General features: G+C 42.6%; 1 protein-coding gene across 1 annotated transcript in view; it reads left to right on the top strand.

Moving 5' to 3' along the window:
* Positions 1 to 2,127: 2,127 nt before the first annotated feature.
* Positions 2,128 to 20,809, top strand: part of TMF1 (TATA element modulatory factor 1) — a gene marked incomplete at its 5' end in the record, with an annotated part of 33,180 nt that continues 14,498 nt past the window's right edge. Inside the window, 6 exons of the mRNA XM_084633468.1 lie at positions 2,128 to 2,419; positions 7,196 to 8,439; positions 11,435 to 11,538; positions 12,001 to 12,127; positions 13,950 to 14,055; positions 17,045 to 17,187. Of these exons, the coding sequence (XP_084489594.1) occupies positions 2,128 to 2,419; positions 7,196 to 8,439; positions 11,435 to 11,538; positions 12,001 to 12,127; positions 13,950 to 14,055; positions 17,045 to 17,187 (2,016 nt within the window). The remainder of the gene's footprint in view (positions 2,420 to 7,195; positions 8,440 to 11,434; positions 11,539 to 12,000; positions 12,128 to 13,949; positions 14,056 to 17,044; positions 17,188 to 20,809) is intronic.

The raw sequence follows: 20,809 nt of genomic DNA, 5'->3' as shown, positions 1-20,809 counted from the left end.
AAGATAACTTGTTCTGCAGTATGTCAATGGGAATTCAGGACAATATGTGACCATAAGTAAGAGAGGTAAAAACATAAGATGATGGGGTATCACTTCGTCAATTAAAAGAGCTGTTTCTGTTACCATAATGGGTACAAAAGGTGAGAGAGTGAGTCATTTGTGCACAAATTAACTCAAATGGATCTGAAATCTGTTATTTTATTTGATACATACCTCCCTTTCTCTTCTTAAAACATTTTCTCCCATCCCAGATTTTAGAGATGTATAAGGTATATATTGTTTGTTTAGGTTGGATGTTAGGAAAAAAAATTTCACTAGGCGGGTGGTGAAGCCCTGGAATAGGTTACCTAGGGAGGCGGTGGAATCTCCTTCCTTAGAGGTTTTCAAGGTCAGGCTTGGCAAAGCCTTGGCTGGGATGATTTAGTTGGGGATTGGTCCAGCTTTGAGCAGGAGTTTGGACCAGAGTCCCTTCCAACCCTGATATTCTATGATTCTAAGTAGAAAGAACCTGAAGACCATACACACTGAAAACACTGACATGAACATGTCTTGCAAAATATGGTTGCATTTACAACCATTTTAAACATTAAAATTAAAGCTGGCTGAAATATTTTTAAATATGGGACTTAGATGAAAAATTTCATAAATCTTTACCAGTTTTGATAAGTTGTAGTCAAAAGAGAGAGAGAACTATTTTTAGCTATTTGAGTAAATTACTTCGAATAGTATGTCATTCTTAGAACTATAGAGACTAACAAATTTATTTGAGCATAAGCATCCGATGAAGTGAGCTGTAGCTCACGAAAGCTCATGCTCAAATAAATTGGTTAGTCTCTAAGGTGCCACAAGTACTCCTTTTCTTTTTGCGAATACAGACTAACACGGCTGCTACTCTGAAACCTGTCATTCTTAGAATTGACACTTTCTAAAAATTGACACACCTTTCTAAATAAGAAGTAGGTCCAGCTTCCCTGCTTTCATGATTCTTATAGTAAATAAACAATGACCAATTGCCCTCATATGAAAAAATGCCCTTTCTGTACTCCTGATCAAAATAATCAAATATCCAGTCTAAATTTTCCTGGCCTTTTGGAGTTGTATTGCCAATTCCAAGCATTCAAAAATCAGCAGTCAGGCTGCAAAAAACATGCTTTTATTTAAAAATAAATAAATTAATTGCCTTTTGGCATTTTGTGTCTGTAGCATACACTGGGTTCGGGTATTTAGATTCTCTCCTCCCTCCCCCGCAAGCACCTGCAGTAGAAGCTTGCCCTTTTTTAAAAGTGAAAGTGAGAGTAATCACTCCTGTAGAAATCAGAGGGGTATCCCTGTTAGTCTGTATCAGCAAAAACAATGAGGAGTCCTTGTGGCACCTCAGAGACTAACAAATTTATTTGGGCATAAGCTTTTGTGGGCTAAAACCCACTTCATCAGAGGAAGCTTTTGTGGGCTAAAACCCACTTCAGCCGTTGCATGCACCTGATGAAGTGGGTTTTTGCCCCTGAAAGCTTCTGCCCAAATACATTCGTTAATCTCTCAGAGGCCCCAAGTATTCCTCGTTGTTTTTCCTGTAGGAATGAGGACGGAAGAAATACACCGCAGGTGCGATCGCTCTCTTGGTATCCTCGCTGCTACCTGCCCCATCCTTGCATCTGCAATTGCCCAGTCGTGGCCGGGGGCCGGGTCCTGGAAGATAGGGTGACCAGACAGCCGGTGTGAAAAATCAGGACCCTTCCCCCCCAGTGCAGGAGACGGGAGGAAGAATTGCACGTATAAGACAAAGCCCATAGTCGCAGGAGCTGTGGTCCCTCGCCCTGACCGGGCCCAAGGCGGACCTGAGACGATCAGGAGTGGGAATGTCTCGCGTGAGAGCGAGGCCGCGACCTTGCCGTCCGCCATGACACATACGCAGGCGGAAGTGAGGCGGGCCCCCCCGGCCTAGGTGAGGGTCCCGAGGCGGAAGTCGCTCGAGCTGCAGGAAGGAGGTGTGTTGTGCCGCGGTAGCTATGGCGGCGGCAAGACTCGCAGTCACATGACACCCCTCCGGGCACCTGCCGGCTGAGGCGCCGCGTGAGCCTGCGCTGGGTTTGCTGACGAGTTTGCGACGTGGAGCTGCGCCACGTGCGCATGCGCGGGGCCCTCCCTCGGGCTCGGGGTGGTGCCGCCGGCCTTACGCCCGTGGCTGCCCGCGCCCTCCCGCGGATCGAGGGCCCCGCGCGCCGCGTTCCCCGCCTGGCCGCGGCGCCCCCGGGCTCCGGGACCGAGCCGGGCGGGGGCATGAGCTGGTTCAACGCCTCCCAGCTCTCGAGCTTCGCCAAGCAGGCGCTGTCGCAGGCCCAGAAATCCATCGACAGGGTGCTGGACATCCAGGCCGAGGAGAGCCCCTGGGCCCAGCCCGTCATCCCCGACCGCGGCGGCGGTAGGTGTGTGCGAGCGGCCGCGCCCGGGGCCGACCCCGCCGGGCCGGGCCGCGCCCCCTCAGCGGGGTGTCCGGGCCGCGCCCGGGGCTTGTCCCACTGGGCCCCCGCTGTGCTGGGCCCCTCAGCGGGGTGTCTGAGCTGGGCAGGGAGCGCAGGACGACCTCTCTGAGCGCCCTGGGGTAACCCCGCTGTCCCCGGCCCCGTGCTCTGCTGTGCCCATCCCTGTGGTGTCTGACCTGGGCGTGCAGTGCGGGGCGCCATGGAGTAACCCCACTGTTCTCTGGTCCCCCGCTGTGCTGTGCCCCTCACCGGGGCGTCTGAGCTGGGCAGGGAGCGCAGGACGACCTCTCTGAGCGCCCTGGGGTAACCCCGCTGTCCCCGGCCCCGTGCTCTGCTGTGCCCATCCCTGTGGTGTCTGACCTGGGCGTGCAGTGCGGGGCGCCATGGAGTAACCCCACTGTTCTCTGGTCCCCCGCTTTGCTGTGCCCCTCACCGGGGCGTCTGAGCTGGGCAGGGAGCGCAGGACGACCTCTCTGAGCGCCCTGGGGTAACCCCGCTGTCCCTGGTCCCCTGCTTTGCTGTGCCTGTCACCGGGGCGTCAGAACTAGGCAGGCAGCGCAGGGTGCCCTGGGGTAACCCTACTGTCCCCGCTATGCTGTGCCCATCACCAGGGTGTCTGGACTGGGCAGGCAGTGTGGAGCGTCTTCTCTGAGTGCCCTGGGGTAGCACATTGACCCATGTGCGACCCATGTGCTACCCATGCACTGCTCTGTCCATCCCCTTGGTATCTGAACTGGGAAGACAAGGGTGGGGTGCCTTGTCTGACTGCACTGTGGTGACACACTGTCCCCGATACCCACATGCTGCTGTGATTATCACCTTGGTATCTGAACTGGGCAGGCAGTTTGGGGAACCCTGTCTGAGTGCATTGGAGCAATGCCCCACTTTTCCCCTTGTACCCAGGTGCTGCTGAGCTCATGGTTGCTCGCAAGGGGCTTGCTGGTGTAGAAGACATAGAAAATGATATGGTCTCTGCTCTGAGATGTTTACAGTCTAGGCCAGTGGTTTTCAACCTGTGGTCTGTGGACCCTTGGGGGCCTGCAAACTATGTCTAAGGGTTCTGTCATTACCATAGAACAGTGATTTTCAATCTTAGACTTTGGGTATGCATCTACACTACCCGCTGGATCGGCGGGCAGCGATCGATCCAGCGGGGGTTGATTTATCGCATCTAGTCTAGACGCGATAAATTGATCCCACGAGCGCTCTTCCGTTGGCTCCTGTACTCCGCCACCACGAGAGGCGCAGGCAGAGTCGACAGGGGGAGCGGCAGCAGTCGACTCACCGTAGTGAAGATGCCATGGTGGGTAGATCTAAGTATATTGACTTTAGCTACGTTATTCACATAGCTGAAGTTGTGTAACTTAGATCGATATCTCCCCTCCCACCCAGTGTAGACCAGGGCTATGTCTAAGATTTCCAAAAGGGTCTGCACTTCCTTTCAAAATTTTTCGGGAATGGGAAAAAAGTTTGAAAACCACTGATCTAGGCAGCAGCACAGAGGTAGGTGCTGTGTGAAGGCCAGGTTCTGCCTACCAGTGTTCGCACTTGTAGTGAGTGGTGTTTGAGGACAGAACGTGACCCTCTGGCAGAACCATCTGCTGTCATATTTATTGTTGTGGAGGTGTTGAGGAGGCTGCCTTGAAAACAAGTTTTTTTTCTGCTTCTTTCACAACTTCTTCTGTATTTTTTTTCCAACACTTTACAATTATATAACCCCAGTGGAGGTATTCAAAGCTCTTTGCAAACAATTACTTAAGCTTCCTAATATGTTTACCATATTACAGGTGAAGGAAAATAGGCACAAAGAGGTCTAGCGCTTTCCCCAAAGGTGTAAAATGAGGAATTGCTGGAACTGATATTAGTCTTTTTTTCCTCTACTCCAATTGATGACTGACAGTAATACTCCCAATGTTGAATAATGTTAATATGCTTATGCCTTGAGGATAAACTTTTAATTCATGTACTCAAGAAACTTGTTAATTCATTGTTGCTCAATGAGTATGACAGGTGTGAAGAGAGAAATGTCTAAGGGATGTCTACACTACCTGTCGGATCGGCAGGCAGTGATCGATCCACCAGGGGTCAATTTATTGCGTCTAGTCTAAACGTGATAAATCGACCCCCCAAGCGCTCTCTCGTCAACTCCTGTACTCCACTGCCGCGAGAGGCGGAATCGACGGGGGAGCGGCAGTAGTCGACTCACCGCGGTGAGGACACCACGGTAAGTCAATCTAAGTGCGTTGACTTCAGCTATTTTATTCACGTAGCTAAAGTTGCATAACTTAGATTGACACCCGATCCTCCCCCCCCACACACATACACACCCCCTCCGTGTAGACCAGGGCTAAGTAATATGATTTCTCCACCACTCCTTTGCCTAATTCTGATAAAGGTATCTTGCCCTTTCCTATCAGTGTTTGGGGGAAGTAGGGAATGACAGCTGTCTGCTGCATCAATCCCTGAAATTCATAGAAATTCAGTGGAGTTTCATGCGGAAGTTAATGCATTCTGTGACAGAATGAACTACTGCACATTCCTGCCTGCAAATGTCTATTAAAGAAATTAGGTTGTAGAAAGTTTGCCATAGTCTAAATATGATGAGGTGATGTCTGTTTTTCATATAAGGCACAGCATTAATACAGAACTTGAAAGAAAAATTCATCTTAAATTATAGTATTGAGTTTCTTTCTAGGCTATACTTTTCAAAATGAAGAAATCCTGATATGTGACAATATTTTAAAATTAGGGATGCAGGATGAAGAGACTCAGGAAGCTGTAATGATAGTCAATCAATATCCTTAGTACAAATGTTGTGTATATCTTTAGAATAATATAGCAGTAAAACAGAGATAACAGTATGTTTACGAGGCAGAGTAAACTTGAATCTCGAACAAAGGACAGTTGGAGAGCGTTTTCCAGGCTGATAGTGAAGTATAAACAAAGTTTAATATATAAGCATTTCTAGTAAAAAGCAGTAGCCACCTGTCAGATGGCTTCAGTGTAATATAAGTTAAATAGTGGGGGTTTTGTGTGAACAAAGGTTACACAAAACTCAATCCCTTCTTCTTTTAGTATTATACCAAATCATTTTAAAATGTCAGTTGTATTTAAGTTTTTGTGATAACAATATGAAATTCATAAGGACATCAGTAAAGGTAATTCAGAGGACTAGAACAAACTCTGTGTGGACCAGATAAAAACACATTTTAGTGATTTTGGCTTATTTTTTAAAAATAAGCATATGTATTGTCAAACTTGCCAGACCTTCAGATGTGCTGAATCACACGCATTTCACACAAAAGGCAATAAGAGTTTTTAGTGCTCAGCACTTTTGGCAATGAAGCCATTAGTGTCTTACCCAAACTTTAAATGTTGATGTTACTAAGTATGATGTAGTCAATAATGTACTAGTGCAACCATTGATATTGAGTGTTATAACTTACAGATTTTGTGTTAGTGTACTATTGTATGCCTTAACTAAATATTTGTTGGGAAATCTCTTTGTACATAAGTCTGAAATAAGTAGTGAGATACCCAGTGGTTTGATTACACGTGAGAAATATCTTGGAAATTATTCTTGAACTCCAAATGTTTTCTGTTCCGTATTGTCTTGTCAGTTACTGCATTTATGACACTACTAATATTTAACAATGAAATTCTTCACATCCTACCCAACATATACTAGGCAAAGAACAAAACCATCCAAACAGAGATTAATATGAGAGATGAGGCTGGGAGGGATGCAGTGGAAATCCAAGGCAAACAGTTGCAGTACCCTGTCTGCTGCTGTGGGACAGCACTGAGGAGCAGAGTGCAGCTAACTGGATTCTTGTTAGTTTTACTGTTGCCCCACAAGATTGGGCATAGCAACAGTGAAAATAAAGGAATGTCTTGGTTTTACCCTTTCTGAGAAGGTTCGGAACAGCCCCCAAGGCACTGGAGTTGTTTGTCAGCTGCCTCAAAAAGTTTGTTCCATTGGTTTGTGTTTGGAAGTTTATTGTCACAACCATAAAGGCTAGAACCTTTTAGTCCTAAATTCTTCAAAATCTGAAAGCTTAGACTGTCTGAGTTGTTAGAATTGGTTTCCCACTTGCCAATGACAGGTAATTTTTTTTAAACCCTGATAATTGCAATTCGCTCTTTTGTGCTCTGAGTGAATACTCTAAACTTCAGTGTGTCCAGATCACTGTGACTAGCCTACTCTCACTACAGTAAGCGGCTTATATTCCCTATCCCCTTCATTAGTTTCCTTTCCATCTTGGAAATAGTCCTTTATGATTTTCAAAACTCTGTATGAACCTATTCCACACTCTCTCTCTCTAATACTCATATCCACCTTTTTCAGCTGTTTCTCAGATCTTGGTATAACTCTTGTCTGCCTTTCTATCCACCAATGACGCTCCACAGTTGCTGGGAAGAAGAAAGTCATTTTCATCTGTGTTGCTCTACCTTTCTGGAGTTCCTTCTGTACATTGAATCGTTATGGCTCCTTTAAACTATGACAATTACTTGTAAAAATATAAGGTTGCAATAACAATAAAAGGTACTATAGCTATCTGTATATCTTCTTTCATGCTGTATGTTCAACATCATATAACTTTTTTTGTTCATTTTCTGTATTGTTGCATCTTACAATGCCAGTACTGCAAAACCATAACTTTTATATTTTAGATGTTTTTCATATGGCTGATTTTCTTTACTTCTTGTTTTAGGAACAAATTCCCTTACAAGTGGAGGATGGGATACTTCTACCTGGGGATTAAACTCAAATATAGAACCTCAAAGTCCGTCAATATCATCACCAACAGCAATCACCAAACCAGTTAGGAGGACAGTGGTGGATGAATCTGAGAATTTCTTCAGTGCCTTTCTCTCTACAACAGATATTCAGAGTATACAGCAGAGTCCAGTGGTGTCTAAACCTCCAACCAAATCACAGCGTCCCAAAGAAGAAGTGAAAAGCACTTTAAAGGAATCTCTATGCAGCAGTCAGCCAGAAACACTAGTAGAAACTGAGACCGAAGCAAAAGATTCCTCTGCATCTGTGCTAGTGGACTTGGAAAACCTTGATGTTCCCCAGGAAAAACTAGAAGAAAGTTCTGCACTTGAAACTGATGCTAAGCATGAAGAGAATACAAACAAAGGCACTGATGATAAGGTGGCGACTCCAGATCTCAAAGTACCGGAAGTTGCTGTTAATGCGAAATCTAATGCAGGAAATGATGGACCAGGAAGTGCTCCTGACAGCCCTGCACAATCTCTTACTGCAGAGACAAAGGTCTTGGGTTTGGAAAGTAAGGAACAGAAAAATGAGGACAGACAAAGCAACACACCTTCACCTCCTATTAGCACTTTCTCCTCAGGGACATCCACAACTAGTGATATTGAAGTTTTGGACCATGAAAGTGTAATGAGTGAGAGCTCGGTAAGTTCAAGACAAGAGGCTACAGAGTCAAAATCCAGTCTTCATCTCATGCAAACTTCCTTTCAGCTCTTATCAACATCTGCCTGTGCTGAGTATAATCGTTTAGATGACTTTCAGAAACTGACTGAGAGTTGCAGCTCCTCTGATGCTTTTGAAAGAATTGACTCATTTAGTGTGCAGTCATTAGACAGCCGAAGTGTAAGTGAAATCAATTCAGATGATGAATTATCAGGCAGAGGTTGTGCTTCAGCATCTCTCACAGTCAGCCCTTTAACAACAAAGACTGAGATGGTTGACCCCATGAAAAATAAATCTAAAGAAGAATTGAATGAGACACTCGTACACACAGAGGAAACTGAAATGGAGGAAAGTGGGAGAAGTGCGACCCCTGTTAACTCTGAGCAACCAGATGTTTTGATTGCTGCTGTACAAACAGATGAAGGACAGACTGTCAAAGAGGAGGTTCTGATGCACCAGCAAGGTGCTGAAAAGTTGCCTACAGCGAACTGCGAAAAGGAAGAGCTTTGCAAGGTAACTATAAAATATGTTGCGCAAACATACAACATGCATTCTGTGGGCTAAATTCATCCCAGATATGAGTGAAGCTACATTGATCTTGACCCCTAGGCATTGACTTATATCTGGACCAAATAAGTCCATACTGCATCATTCTGTACTAATGGAAAATTCTTTGATCCTGCATTGTAAGGCTCCATCTGTTCAGAATCCCAGTGAAATCATTAGAGCTTGCGTGGTTGCAAGCATCAGTCTGTGTGGACCTGACTGCAAGACTGGGGCCTTAATGGGTATGTCTACACTGCAGCTTGGAGAGAACCTCCCAGCCTAGGTAGACACTTATGCTAGTGGGGCTTGAGCTAGCATGCTAAAAATAATAGTATGGACATTGTGGCTTGGGTTCTTAAACCCATCTGATCCCTAGGCTTGGGACCCTGAGCCACAATGTCCATACTGCTGTTTTCAGTGCATTGTCTTGAGGCCTACTAGCAAGAATCTGGCTCAGGCTACACTACAGACTTATCTCAGTATAACATCATCACGCAGGGGTGTGAAAAATCCACAGCCCTGAGAGACGCAGTTCTACTGACCTAACCCCTTGTGTAGACAGTGCTATATTGATGGGAGAGCTTCTCCCAGTAACATAGCTACCACCTCTTGGGGAGGTGGATTAGTAATACTGACGGGAAAAGCTCTCCTGTTATCATAGTAGCAGCGTCAGTAAAGTGCTACAGCACACCAGTGCAGCTGCACCACTGTAATGCTGTATGTGTAGACAAGCCCTCAATAAGTATTTTTGTCAGGTGTACATACATCTAGCGGTTTTGTTGTAAATTTGACTGATTATCAGATGAACAGTGAAAGGAGCCCCTTGAAAATGTTATGATGAAATACTAAAGGTTACTGATAATTCCTGATAATTTTACAACAGTCAATCAATTTGCAGGTATAGATATGCAAGCTGTGTAAAACTGATTACCCATAGAATCAGCCTGAAAATATTTTTAATACACTTTCATAGGCGTGTATATATTTGGCTTTGTAATATATAGATTTAGTAGTAACTCATTTTCTGAAATGGGAAACAACTTTGATTAATCAGAAATCATGCTGAAAACATTTTTTCTGCATTATACAGTATCTTAATTTACACAATGCATCAGCATTATTTCAATTTTAAAGCCCTCTCCTCATAGGCTCAGGAACTACGGGGATGGGGGTGCTGCACCCCCAGATTTTAAACTGGGCTTGACTCCAGGCCCTGCCTGCGGGTTCCCGGCGCTCCACGCCCACCCCCAATTGTGGTCCCAGCCTCTGCCCCCTTTTCCCCGTCCATGTTCCCCGGTTCTGGAGCCACGGCCTTGCTCCTGGCCCCAGTTCTAGGGCATGGGGGGTACAGACAGGGGTGGGGTAAGGCACACAAGGTAAAAAGTTTGGCGACAGTTTTGATGACTTTCATCACCCCCACTATAAAACATGTTCCAGCACCACTGCCTCTCCTAGAGAAGTGTTACACCCGAAAGATGCAAATGACCTAGGTTTTGTCACTAGCAGATACTTTAGAAAGACTAGGTAAACCAGGTTTTTAAGGTCAAGGAGAGAAACAGGATAGTGAGTATTGACTAAAATAAGTATAAATTGGGTAGCTAACTTAATTATACAAAAAGGAGAAATGTAGAAAGGAAGCATGGTCCAGCTTCAGGGTACTGGACTGGAAATTCAGAGACTTGGGTTCTATTCCCAGTTCTGCCACTGACCTGCTGTGTGACCTTGTGCAAGACACTTTCCTTCTTTGTGCCTCTTTCCCCTCCCAGCCTTTGTCTATTTTAAATTGTCAGCTCGTCGTGGATAATCTGTTCCTGCAGTGCCTAGCACAATTGGGCCCTGTCTTGGTTTGAGCCTGTAAGCATAGCAGTAATATTACTATTAATAATAGCAATGGGAAAAAAGTGTCTGAGTTTATGAAACACCTTTAGTTAATTCACTTTTCAAAGAAAATTAATAAGCATGTTCCTCTTTAATGTCTGTGTAAAATTGTACAGAATTATGATGTAAATGTTGCAGAAAAGTATACAGTCATGGGCTGTTACATAATTATGTTTAATTAGATAATTGTATATTTATTGAACAGGTAAGACTTTTTGATTTAGAAACCTGTTATTGTTCATGAAATATGGCAGATTTTCAGTTACATTTGCCCAAATTAGATTGTATGACATGTTTGGTGCACATACTTTACCTGTTGTTGGAATTTGACTTGATTTATATTTGTTACACATAGTTTGTAGATGCCATTTGCATTCTGTCATGCCTCTTCTATGGTAAAGTGCCACAAAACTGTGAAATGAGAAGTATAAAGGAGTGCTTAATCATGTACATTTATTTATTAAAAATCTAGAAAGTGTAGAGCCTTGTTTTTCTTGTTTCTTAACTTCATGCTGATGAATGTCTGAGTTTTTGTTTAGTACTTATGGCCAGTAGTTGTAAAATGAAACTTCTGCTCCCTATTGTGAAAACTTAAAACAGCTGTTACAAATGAAGCATTTTGGACGCAATTACTCTCGCAGTTACATAACATCTTTATCTCTTAGAAACATGAAAAAAGGATTCAAAGTTTAGTTGTCAGATGCCACAATTGTAAGCTGTCATCTGCAAGTTTATCTGACAAAATAAGCAAATAGGAAAATAGTGGAGACTATTGGTCCTATTTAGCACACTTTACTCAGGCAGAGCTACTATTGAATTTAATGGGAACTTTAGCTGAGCCAGGAATTCCCTTTGTTAAAAGTTTAGAAAAGTAAATAGCTTCAAAAGGTCCAGAGTCTGTTTCTGATATAATTAGATGTAAAAGCTTACCATTGCCATTCTTGCCATTCTTCATTGACTTTAAAACAAAAGTTCCTAAAAGTATCAAAAGAATTCCAACCTCAAAACACAACTAAAGAAAAAAAAAACATGCTATTTCCATCATTTAACTGTTTTTGACCTTCATATCTAAAATTTTATTCAGATGATTGATTTGTTAACTGAGAAGCTGGAGAAGAGGGAAACACAATTATTAAGTGTTAGTAAAGAGAAGGCAAGCCTGGAAGAAGCTTACGATAACCTGAAAGAGTAAGTATCAAAATAGCAACAGTTCTGCTTATAAGTGTTAAATTGTGACTTATTGCAACAAAAATGGGGGCTACTTAGGTGTGTGATACAATAAAACAAATATTTTTCATTTTTATTCAAACAACTGTTTATTTGTGAAGTAGTCATGATTTTTTGTTTATTAAATAACTTAATAAACAGTTGTCTTTTACATAGTGTAACTCTTCTTGTACTGCTGCTGTATGTTTACCCATTCATTCGCAGAGCTTGATTAGTGAATAATGTGTTTTCGATGAAATAATTGAAGTGCCAACCTTATGTTGCACTACTTAACTAAATCGTGAAGATCTTCTAAAGACCTGTGTTTCTGATGAGTGTCAATGTTTTGTGTCTAGCTAGTTAAAGTTTATTATAAGAGCTTGTTGAATGCAGTTTGAAATGTCAGCATAACCATTGGACTATTCTAAAATGTCTTAAATCTAGTGAAATGTTTAGAGTGAAAGAAGAGAGCAGTAGCATTTCATCTCTTAAAGAGGAGTTTACTCAGCGAATAGCAGATGCTGAAAAGAAGGTCCAGCTAGCATGCAAAGAGAGAGATGCAGCTAAAAAGGTAATCAACTTCCCAGCTAAATTAGTATTTATAACTCTAAAAAGTCTCAGATTCCCTTAGGAGCAAATCATAAAAATGGAGGTTAGGAAAACATGACATTTACATGAGCCACTGTGAAGTAACCTAGATATCAATATAAAGGTTTGGGGGTTTTTTTGTGTTGTGTTTTGGTGGGACAAGCGCCACAAGACCTGATAGAGATGTTTTCATGATTTTATAAAAAAGAAAAGGGTTTTGGGATTTAAACATTCACTGCTCAAACACTCAAGCATTTTGCTTAGGGTGATCTGTTCAAAGTCATTCTGCAAAAAGTAAATTAAACAGCATAATTGAAAAACATTCTTAAAAATTTCAGATTTAAAAAAATGCTTTATTATAAAAGTTGTTTTGTCAATGCCCCTATAAATGTGTGTTGAAGCTGCTGGGGTTGTACTTCTTTTTAGGAGGAAGTAGAATCCCACATCATGTGATATTCACTTGCATGAATTAAATAGTTCTGGGTTTGTTTATTTTGCTACGTCACAAAGGTTTAAAATAGGATTAATAGATTCATAGATATTAAGGTCAGAAGGGATCATTATGATCATCTAGTCTGACCTCCTGCACAATGCAGGCCACAGAATCTCGTCCACCCACTCCTGCAATAAACCTCTCACCTATGTCTGAGCTATTGAAGTCCTCAAATCATGGTTTAAAGACTTCAAGGTGCAGAGAATCCTCCAGTAAGTGACCCATGCCCCATGATACAGAGGAAGGCGAAAACCCCCCAGGGCCTCTTCCAATCTGCCTTGGAGGAAAATTCCTTCCCCACCCCAAATATGGCGATCAGCTGAACCCTGTGGGCAAGATTCACCAGCCAGATAGCCAGGAAAGAATTCTCTGTAATAACTCTGATCCCGCCCCATCTAACCATCCCATCACAGGCCATTGGGCCTATTTACCATGAATAGTTAAAGATCAGTTAATTGCCAAAATCATGTTAACCCATCATACCATCTCCTCCATAAACTTATCGAGTTTAATCTTGAAGCCAGATATGTCTTTTGCCCCCACTGCTTCCCTTGGAAGGCTGTTCCAGAACTTCACTCCTCTGATGGTTAGAAACCTTCGTCTAATTTCAAGTCTAAACTTCCTGATGGCCAGTTTATATCCATTCATTCTTGTGTCCACATTGGTACTGAGCTTAAATAATTCCTCTCCCTCCCTGGTATATATCCATCTGATATATTTATACCGAACAATCATATCTCCCCCAGGTAAAGGCAAAAGAAAATTCTGGTTGAAAAGAGAAAATAGGGATATTCATAGATTCCAAGTCCAGAAGAGACCACTGTGATCATCTAGTCTGACCTCCTGCTTAATACAGACTATAGAACTCCCCAAAAATAATAGGGGTGTCAGTGAACTTATAAAATATACACTTAAGGCTAGTTATCACCTTCTGCATCTTTGAGTTCACACACTTATTGCCTAGTTCTTGCAGAAGAATTTGTTTTCATTCTTTTAACTACAGGTTTATTCTAAAATAAGTCTAAAGCAGTAGTTTTCAATCTGAGGTCCGTTGACCCTGGGAGTCCGCAAACTATGTTTAAGATTTCCAAAGGGGTCTGCACTTCAGTTCGCAATTTTTTAGGGGTTTGCAGATGAAAGAAAGTTGAAAACCACTGGTCTAAAGTCTTTTTAGGAATCTGAGAAACTATGCTATATTTGGGGCCATATCTATTTTTCCAGTGGATAAAAGCTCCATGTAACTTAACATATGTGTATTTTAAAAAAAGGCTAACATTTATAAATAGTACTAAGAATATTTCCTCCTTTTCAGGAAGTAAAGAATGTTAAAGAAGAATTGGCAACTAGACTAAATTGTAATGAAACAGCTGAACTATTGAAGGAGAAGGATGAACAAATCAAAGGACTAATGCAAGAAGGTAAAGTTGGTAAATGTCTTATAGTAAAGAGATTTTAAAAGTGTCTTAATGCATTTTGTCTTATTTTAGGTTTTACATGACAATGTCATGTTATTTCAAATATCCTCTACGTGTGGAAAATGTTTAAGCAATGAGTCTCACTCCTATCCATACTTTTTTAAACATCAAAGTGTGGGTATAGCAAACCTCAAATTTGATGGGAGAACTTGGGAATTTCCATCCCCTGTCTCTACGTTCTGGTTTGACAGGGAACTCTGTGTGTAGAAGCCTTGTACAGGTAGATATGGTAAATATTTTGTTCTGTCACAAACAAAATTAGATCAGCAGCATGGGATACATTCATCTACATTAGGAAAATGAGATTTGTCACAGCAGGTGTCAAATTCTCTATCCTCCAGATCCCCTGGAAAAATGTCTAGTACCTTTTGCTTGAATGCGTGTTGGCCTCTGTCAGGTTCACTGTTAGTCTTTCACAGCCCTTGATGGGGTTCAAAGAAGTTATTTTTAGTGACTTAGGGCAAGAGTCACAAAAGTTAGGCTGAGAGCTGAATGGAGCTACTTGTAAAGAGCCATTTTCAATGCTGGTGATGTGCCTTCTCCTGAAAAGTTCCTGGCATTCTTGCTGCTGTTGACGGCATGCGTGTAGCTACTCACCTGTCCCCACCTGCCAGTGTGGATTGATTTAGATTAGTGGTTTAAATCACAAATTTTAATAATGATTTAAATCAGTAAGCAGGAAACTTTGATTTAAATAATTGATTTAAATATTGTTTTGCATTTGTACTTTTTAGTTCGTTTCTTAAAGTTTAATTTTTGTTAGTTGGTGTAACTATTAAAACTTGTTGAATTGCAACCAGATGCAGCATTTACACTAAATCTGGTGAAGCCAGGAAGATCCACTATATCTATACATATTCATTTAAGCAGTTATATAGCTTAACATATGTTTATTCAGATTCTTTCCTTTTGCTTTTTTTATCGTTAGAAAATGGTGAATGATGCATTTCTTGTTTACTAGGTGATTTTTTTACTTGGGATTTTTGTCAAGCTGCATTTGGATTGAAATTGGAATTCAATTATGTGAATATAAATAACATTTTAAAACCATTTTTATTGATTAAATAAAATTACCTTAATGTGCTGGGTGCATAAGAAGGAAAAACAAGTTTATCAAAACATGTTTTGAATTTAAAACTGATTTATTGAACAAACAAGTATTAACTGTAGATAGTGAAGTGATAGGAAACAATTTGTCAACATGGGCCAGATTCTCAGAGGTATTTAGGTGCCTGAAGATGCATATAGGTGCTTAGTGGGATTCTCAAAATTACCTAAGCAGGTTAGGTGCCCAACTCCCATGGTGGGAGTTGGGCTGTGTCTATGCTAGGAATGCTTTACTGGTGTAGGACTACTAGTTTATTATACCGGCCAAGTGCTCCTAGTGTGGATGCAGCTATACCAGCAAAGCTGGGCTTTGTAGTGGTATAGTAAAACTACCCCCCATGAACGAAAAAAGCGATACTGGCATAGCTAAGTCTACTTCTGCTGTCACAGCTGTGTTGGTCAGGGATCACACCTCTTCACATTCCTGATCATAGCTATTCTGGCGGCAGAAGTCCCTAATGTAGACAGGTGTTAGTCTTCAACTGTATCTCCAAGTGTCCTCCATTCATATGTTGACAGTTCTTGATAGTTTGTTCATACCAACCCTGACACATTTCTGTAGTATGCACTGACTCCTTCCGTTTGGGAGTGATGTGTAGTTTGTATATCAGTTAATTTATTTTATCTATCCACAACATAGCGAAACAGTTATAATTCATATCGAAGTGTGGCCTAGCGGATAGAGTATAGGACTGTGACTTGGGACTCTTTTGAGTTCAAATCCTGGCTGTGTTGACTTAGGGCATCAAGTGACTTGCTTACATGCCTCAGTTACTAACCTATCTGTTTAACGGGAGTTCCTACTTACCACGTAGAGGATATATTAATGATTGTGAAATACTATTAGGGGTTATGTATTCATTCACATAAATAATTGTATGCTGACTTCATGTAAAAAAACCCCAACCCACTAAACTAAAAAATGTGTATTTTATAGAGTAAGGGGACTAAGGCCTGGTCTACATTACAGAGTTAGGTTGATGTAAGGCAATTTAACGTCGATCTAACTCTCTAAGTGTCTACACTAAAATGTTGCTTCTGCTGGTGTGACTCGCCCACTACACCAACTTAACTCCACTTCCACAAGAGGGGTAGAGTCAATGTAGATGTAGTTAGGTCAACACATTTTCAGTGTAGATACCGCATTGCTTACGTTGACTGTTGCTGCCTTTCAGAAGCTGTCGCACCCTGACAGTACGTGCAAGTACTCCTGGTGAGGATGCGCACCGCTGACAGAGGGAGTGTAGTATGGACATGAAAAAGCAATTTAATAACTGTGGTGGCAGTCAGCATAATTTTGTACTGTAGAAATACCCTTAAGAGGGAAGTTTTCAGGCATTGTGACATCACTACGCCTGTTCCAATGGGATTGGAGGAATGATGACTATACATTTAAGATGGCCAGAATCCACTGACAATAGAAAACATTATAAGCCTGCCATGTCAGTAGCAGTGTAAAAATACTATAGGTTGAAGTGATTGGGAGAGAAGAAAATAAGCAGCTTTAGCACTGATTCACTGTTAGTTTAATACTGGAATAATAGATGATTTATGTAGATTCCAATGTCTTTTTATAGTAAATAATGTAGTCCATACGGCAGTGGCATTAATTATCCTTAATATAGCACAGTGTAACATGCAGGTACTATGGCAATAGGTGCTATATGGTGCCCTAATATTTGAAATTAAGCACTATAGAGAAGTCAATGTAAAATCATATTTCTTGGTGATACTGTTACTCCTTAGAGAAAACAAATCTTGCACTACATTGGAGGATGGAAGGGCATGCTAATACTTAACTTTATACACATTTTTCTTTTTAAAGGAGAAAAGCTTTCAAAACAGCAACTACACAATTCCAACATCATTAAGAAGTTAAGAATGAAGGAGAAGGAAAATGAAAATACTAATACAAAACAGAGCAAAAAGATTAAGGAGTTAGAAGAGGAGTTGCAGCATTTAAAACAGGTTAGATATATTTGCAGTCACATTCTGTAAATCACTTTATTCTGATATTGGTGCCTTTAACTCTGACTATAGAAGGTAGTCTTTTTGAGAGGTTTCATAATAGCTTTTGTTCCCTTGTACTTCATTGTGGTTTGGAGATCGTGGTCCCTCTTCTGATTCTCAGTAGTTTGGGGCATATGGTTTCTGGATGCTTTCACTCAGTACATTAACTGTTCTTCATCATTTGTTTCTAATTCTGTAGTTCTTCTTTGTTTGCACTCTTTCTCAGTCTTCCTTTGGGGGATAAATTTATGTAGCTGTAGTTAGGTTTTTTTATACAGTTCATTATGGGGGTCTTTCTAGAAAACTTTCACTTGAAATAACTGTATTTTTTATTGGTGTTTCACTATTGCATTAGTTGAGATGTTGAAATACTTCAGTAGTTGCAGATGTTGTCCTGAATGAACAACGTCCATCTCTAATGCCCGCTTACAAGGATCAGACTTAGTTTATTTTATTGTGATTTGCTGTGAAAGATCAGGACACAAATGTCACGTCATGTTTTCAGAAGCTTAATATCCTCTTGGCTGCCATAACAGGTAGCTAGTTTAACCTTGGTGATCAGATGTGAAATTCCCAGTTTAGCTTTCCAGACCTAGGTTTATGGCACTCCTATGAAGGGCTCTTTTTAGTATGTCATCTGCATTAAAGACATTATTGATTCTCATACTTTGGAGTGGAGGTATATTAGAGCAATCAGAGAAGTTTGATGATATTATTGTAGTTCTTCGTCGATGTTGCTGTCAAGCGTTCCTGCGGTGGCTCAGTAGCATGAGTACCAACCTCAGGGCTGACTGTCAGGAAGCAGGGCACAAACCCCAAAGTGGCTGAGGTATGCAGCTCTTAGATTTCACCAACCAAGTGTAAACTCCTCAGGCAGTGTAACAGCCTAATCATGGAGTCACAGACATTCCTCTTGGATACTCTGATCTATCTTGTCACTTAGTCAAGCTTGCCTTAGTGATAGATGGTCCCTTATACCAAAAATTACAAGAATGTTCAGGTTACTCTGAGTCCCAAAGGACCAGTCACTTACCCCACGTCAGTTGCACCTTAGATCTCACATCAATCCTCTGATAAACTATCTAAAGATTTATTATCTAGGAAAAGGAAATAACAGTTATTTACAAAGTTAAAGCAGATTAACCATTTGTGTGTGTATATGTTTGTCTTAAATTTCAAATGGTAATAGAAGCTTCTATAATAAACAAGCTCTGTATGTCATTTATGGCTAAGCCAAGCACTGAGGATCTTTTGCTTATGCTTAGTAATGCTTGCCCCTCAGAGTCCAAGCAGCATAAAAGATAATTCTCGTTTTTAGGGCTTTTTATTCCTTTCCCCCTTCTGCTTCAAGTTGCAAATTCAACTGTTGGGAAGAATTCAGATGCATGTCTCCTCTTCGTGGGGTGGGAGAAACAATCCACAAAACCTTTTGTCTTCTGATGTTCTGCAGTGGTACATCTTGTGTTTGATTGGCCATCTTTTGTTGGAGGGGCATAGCCTTACCGCTGCAACTGTGCCGCTGTAAGATCTCCTGTGTATGCTGGCAAGAGAGCTCTCCCGCTGGCATAATTGAACCACCCCAAACGAGCAGCAGTAGCTATGTCAGTGGGAGAAGCTCTCCTGCCGACATGCTGCTGTCTACGCTGGAGCTTTTGTTAGTTGAGGGGTGTTCCCCCGTCCCCCACAATCATGGAGCACCGATGGGGGGGGAAAATGGTGGTTGCTCAGCACCCACTGGCAGCCCCAGCACCTCTCGCCTGCCACAGATCAACCGTTTAGCAGGAGGAGCTGATGGGGAGGGGGAGGAGAGAGGGTGAGGTGCCCTTGGGGTAGGGGGTGGGCAAGGGCGGGAAGAGGTGGGGCAGGGGTTGGGGCTTACGGGAAGGTGTGGAGTTGGGGCGCGGCCTGGGGCGGAGTAGGGGACAAACCTCCCCCTCTTCTTCCCCCCCTTCCCTCCCCCGGAAAGGACAAAGTCAGCACCTGTGCCCCTAACCATCAAAAGTTTTACCAACAAAAATGCTAGTGTAGACAAAGCCTAGTTTTTCACACGTGTTAATGCTTCTGTCCTGTCTGGTAATTTACTGTTACAGAGCAAACACGTAAGAATTACCTTATAATGTGGGATATAGGTATTATAAGTGAGATTAATGCAGGCAGCAACTTACAAGAATTTCATAAAGTCTAAATACAAAACACATTTTTATAACTGTAATACTTATATTAATAGTACTAACGCACAGATGAGCCAGATGGGTTCCAACTATGTATTCATCAGTGTTCAGCAGAGACCTGGGAGCCTTGGCATGTGCAGACACCTGGTCTGCCAGTGTCACAGTTGCCACCTAGTCAACAGTGGTAGTCATGGGCAGTGGGTGGGGGAGGCTGAGACTCCCCAAATGGTCAGGCGTGGCCCCACCCACACTCCGCCCCTAGGGTCCCAGGCTGGGGCCATGCCGCCCGCTTTCCTGGGGCTGAGGAGGCTGCAGCGGTGCCACTGCGTGCTCTCCCTCCCGGTGCTCTGGGGCTGGTGGGGCGACTGCAAGCACTAGCCAGTCTGGGGCGGGGGCTGGTGGCTACGGTGTGGGGGGCTCTGGGTTCTGGGGCGCACAGAATAGGCAGGGCCTCAGGCAGAAGGGGCGGGGCTGGGGCTAGCCTACCCCAGCCAGAGGTTCACGAGTCGCCCATGGTGGTAGTTTCCTTATCTCACTAGGCATCCCAGCTGTGATGGCTTGGATCACAGAAACCCCTGGGAGCTGCCATCTGATGTGCCAAGTCAACTTCTGCTCCTGCTTTCCTGCCCTGGCAGCTTAGGACTTCAGACCCGCTAGCCTGCTGCAAACCCAGATCCAGGTCTGAACCACATCCCCTAACAGCTGTGGGCTTAACTGAAAGCAGCTTACAAAAGTGTACCTGTCTTTAACCCTCAGATGCCCAACTCCCAATGGGGTCTAAACCCTAAATAAATCTGTTTTACCCTGTATAAAGCTTATACAGGGTAAACTTATAAATTGTTCGCCCCCATAACACTGATAGAGAGAGATGCACAGTTGTTTGCCTCCCCCCGCCCCCCCAAGTATTAGTACATACTCTGGGTTAATTAATAAGTTAAGTTATTTTATTAAATACAGAAAGTAGGATTTAAGTGGTTCCAAGTAGTAACAGACAGAACAAAGTGAATTACCAAGCAAAATAAAATAAAACCTGCAAGTCTATGTCTAATAAAACTGAATATAGACGAAACCTCACCAGTTCCAGTAAGCTTCCTTTTACAGACTAATCTCCTTCTAGTCTGGGTCCAGCAATCGCTCACACCCCCTGTAGTTACTGTCTTTTGTTCCAGTTTCTTTCCGGTATCCTTGGGGGTGGAGAGGCTATCTCTTTAGCCAGCTGAAGACCAAATGGAGGGGGTCTCCCATGGGCTTAAATTGACTTTCTCTTGTGGGTGGAGTCCCCTTCCTCTCTCCTATGCAAAGTCCAGCTCCAAGATGGAGTTCTGGAGTCACCTGGGCAAGTCACGTGTCCATGCATGACTCACAGTTTCTTACCAGGTAGCAGCCATGGGTCACATGCTACCTTGAAC

The sequence above is a fragment of the Lepidochelys olivacea genome, assembly GCF_965140295.1.
Source record: "Lepidochelys olivacea isolate rLepOli2 genome assembly, chromosome: 7".
NCBI classification, from domain to species: domain Eukaryota; kingdom Metazoa; phylum Chordata; order Testudines; family Cheloniidae; genus Lepidochelys; species Lepidochelys olivacea.
The sequence above is the reverse complement of the archived record's forward strand: the minus strand, read 5'-3'. Positions and strand labels throughout refer to the sequence as shown.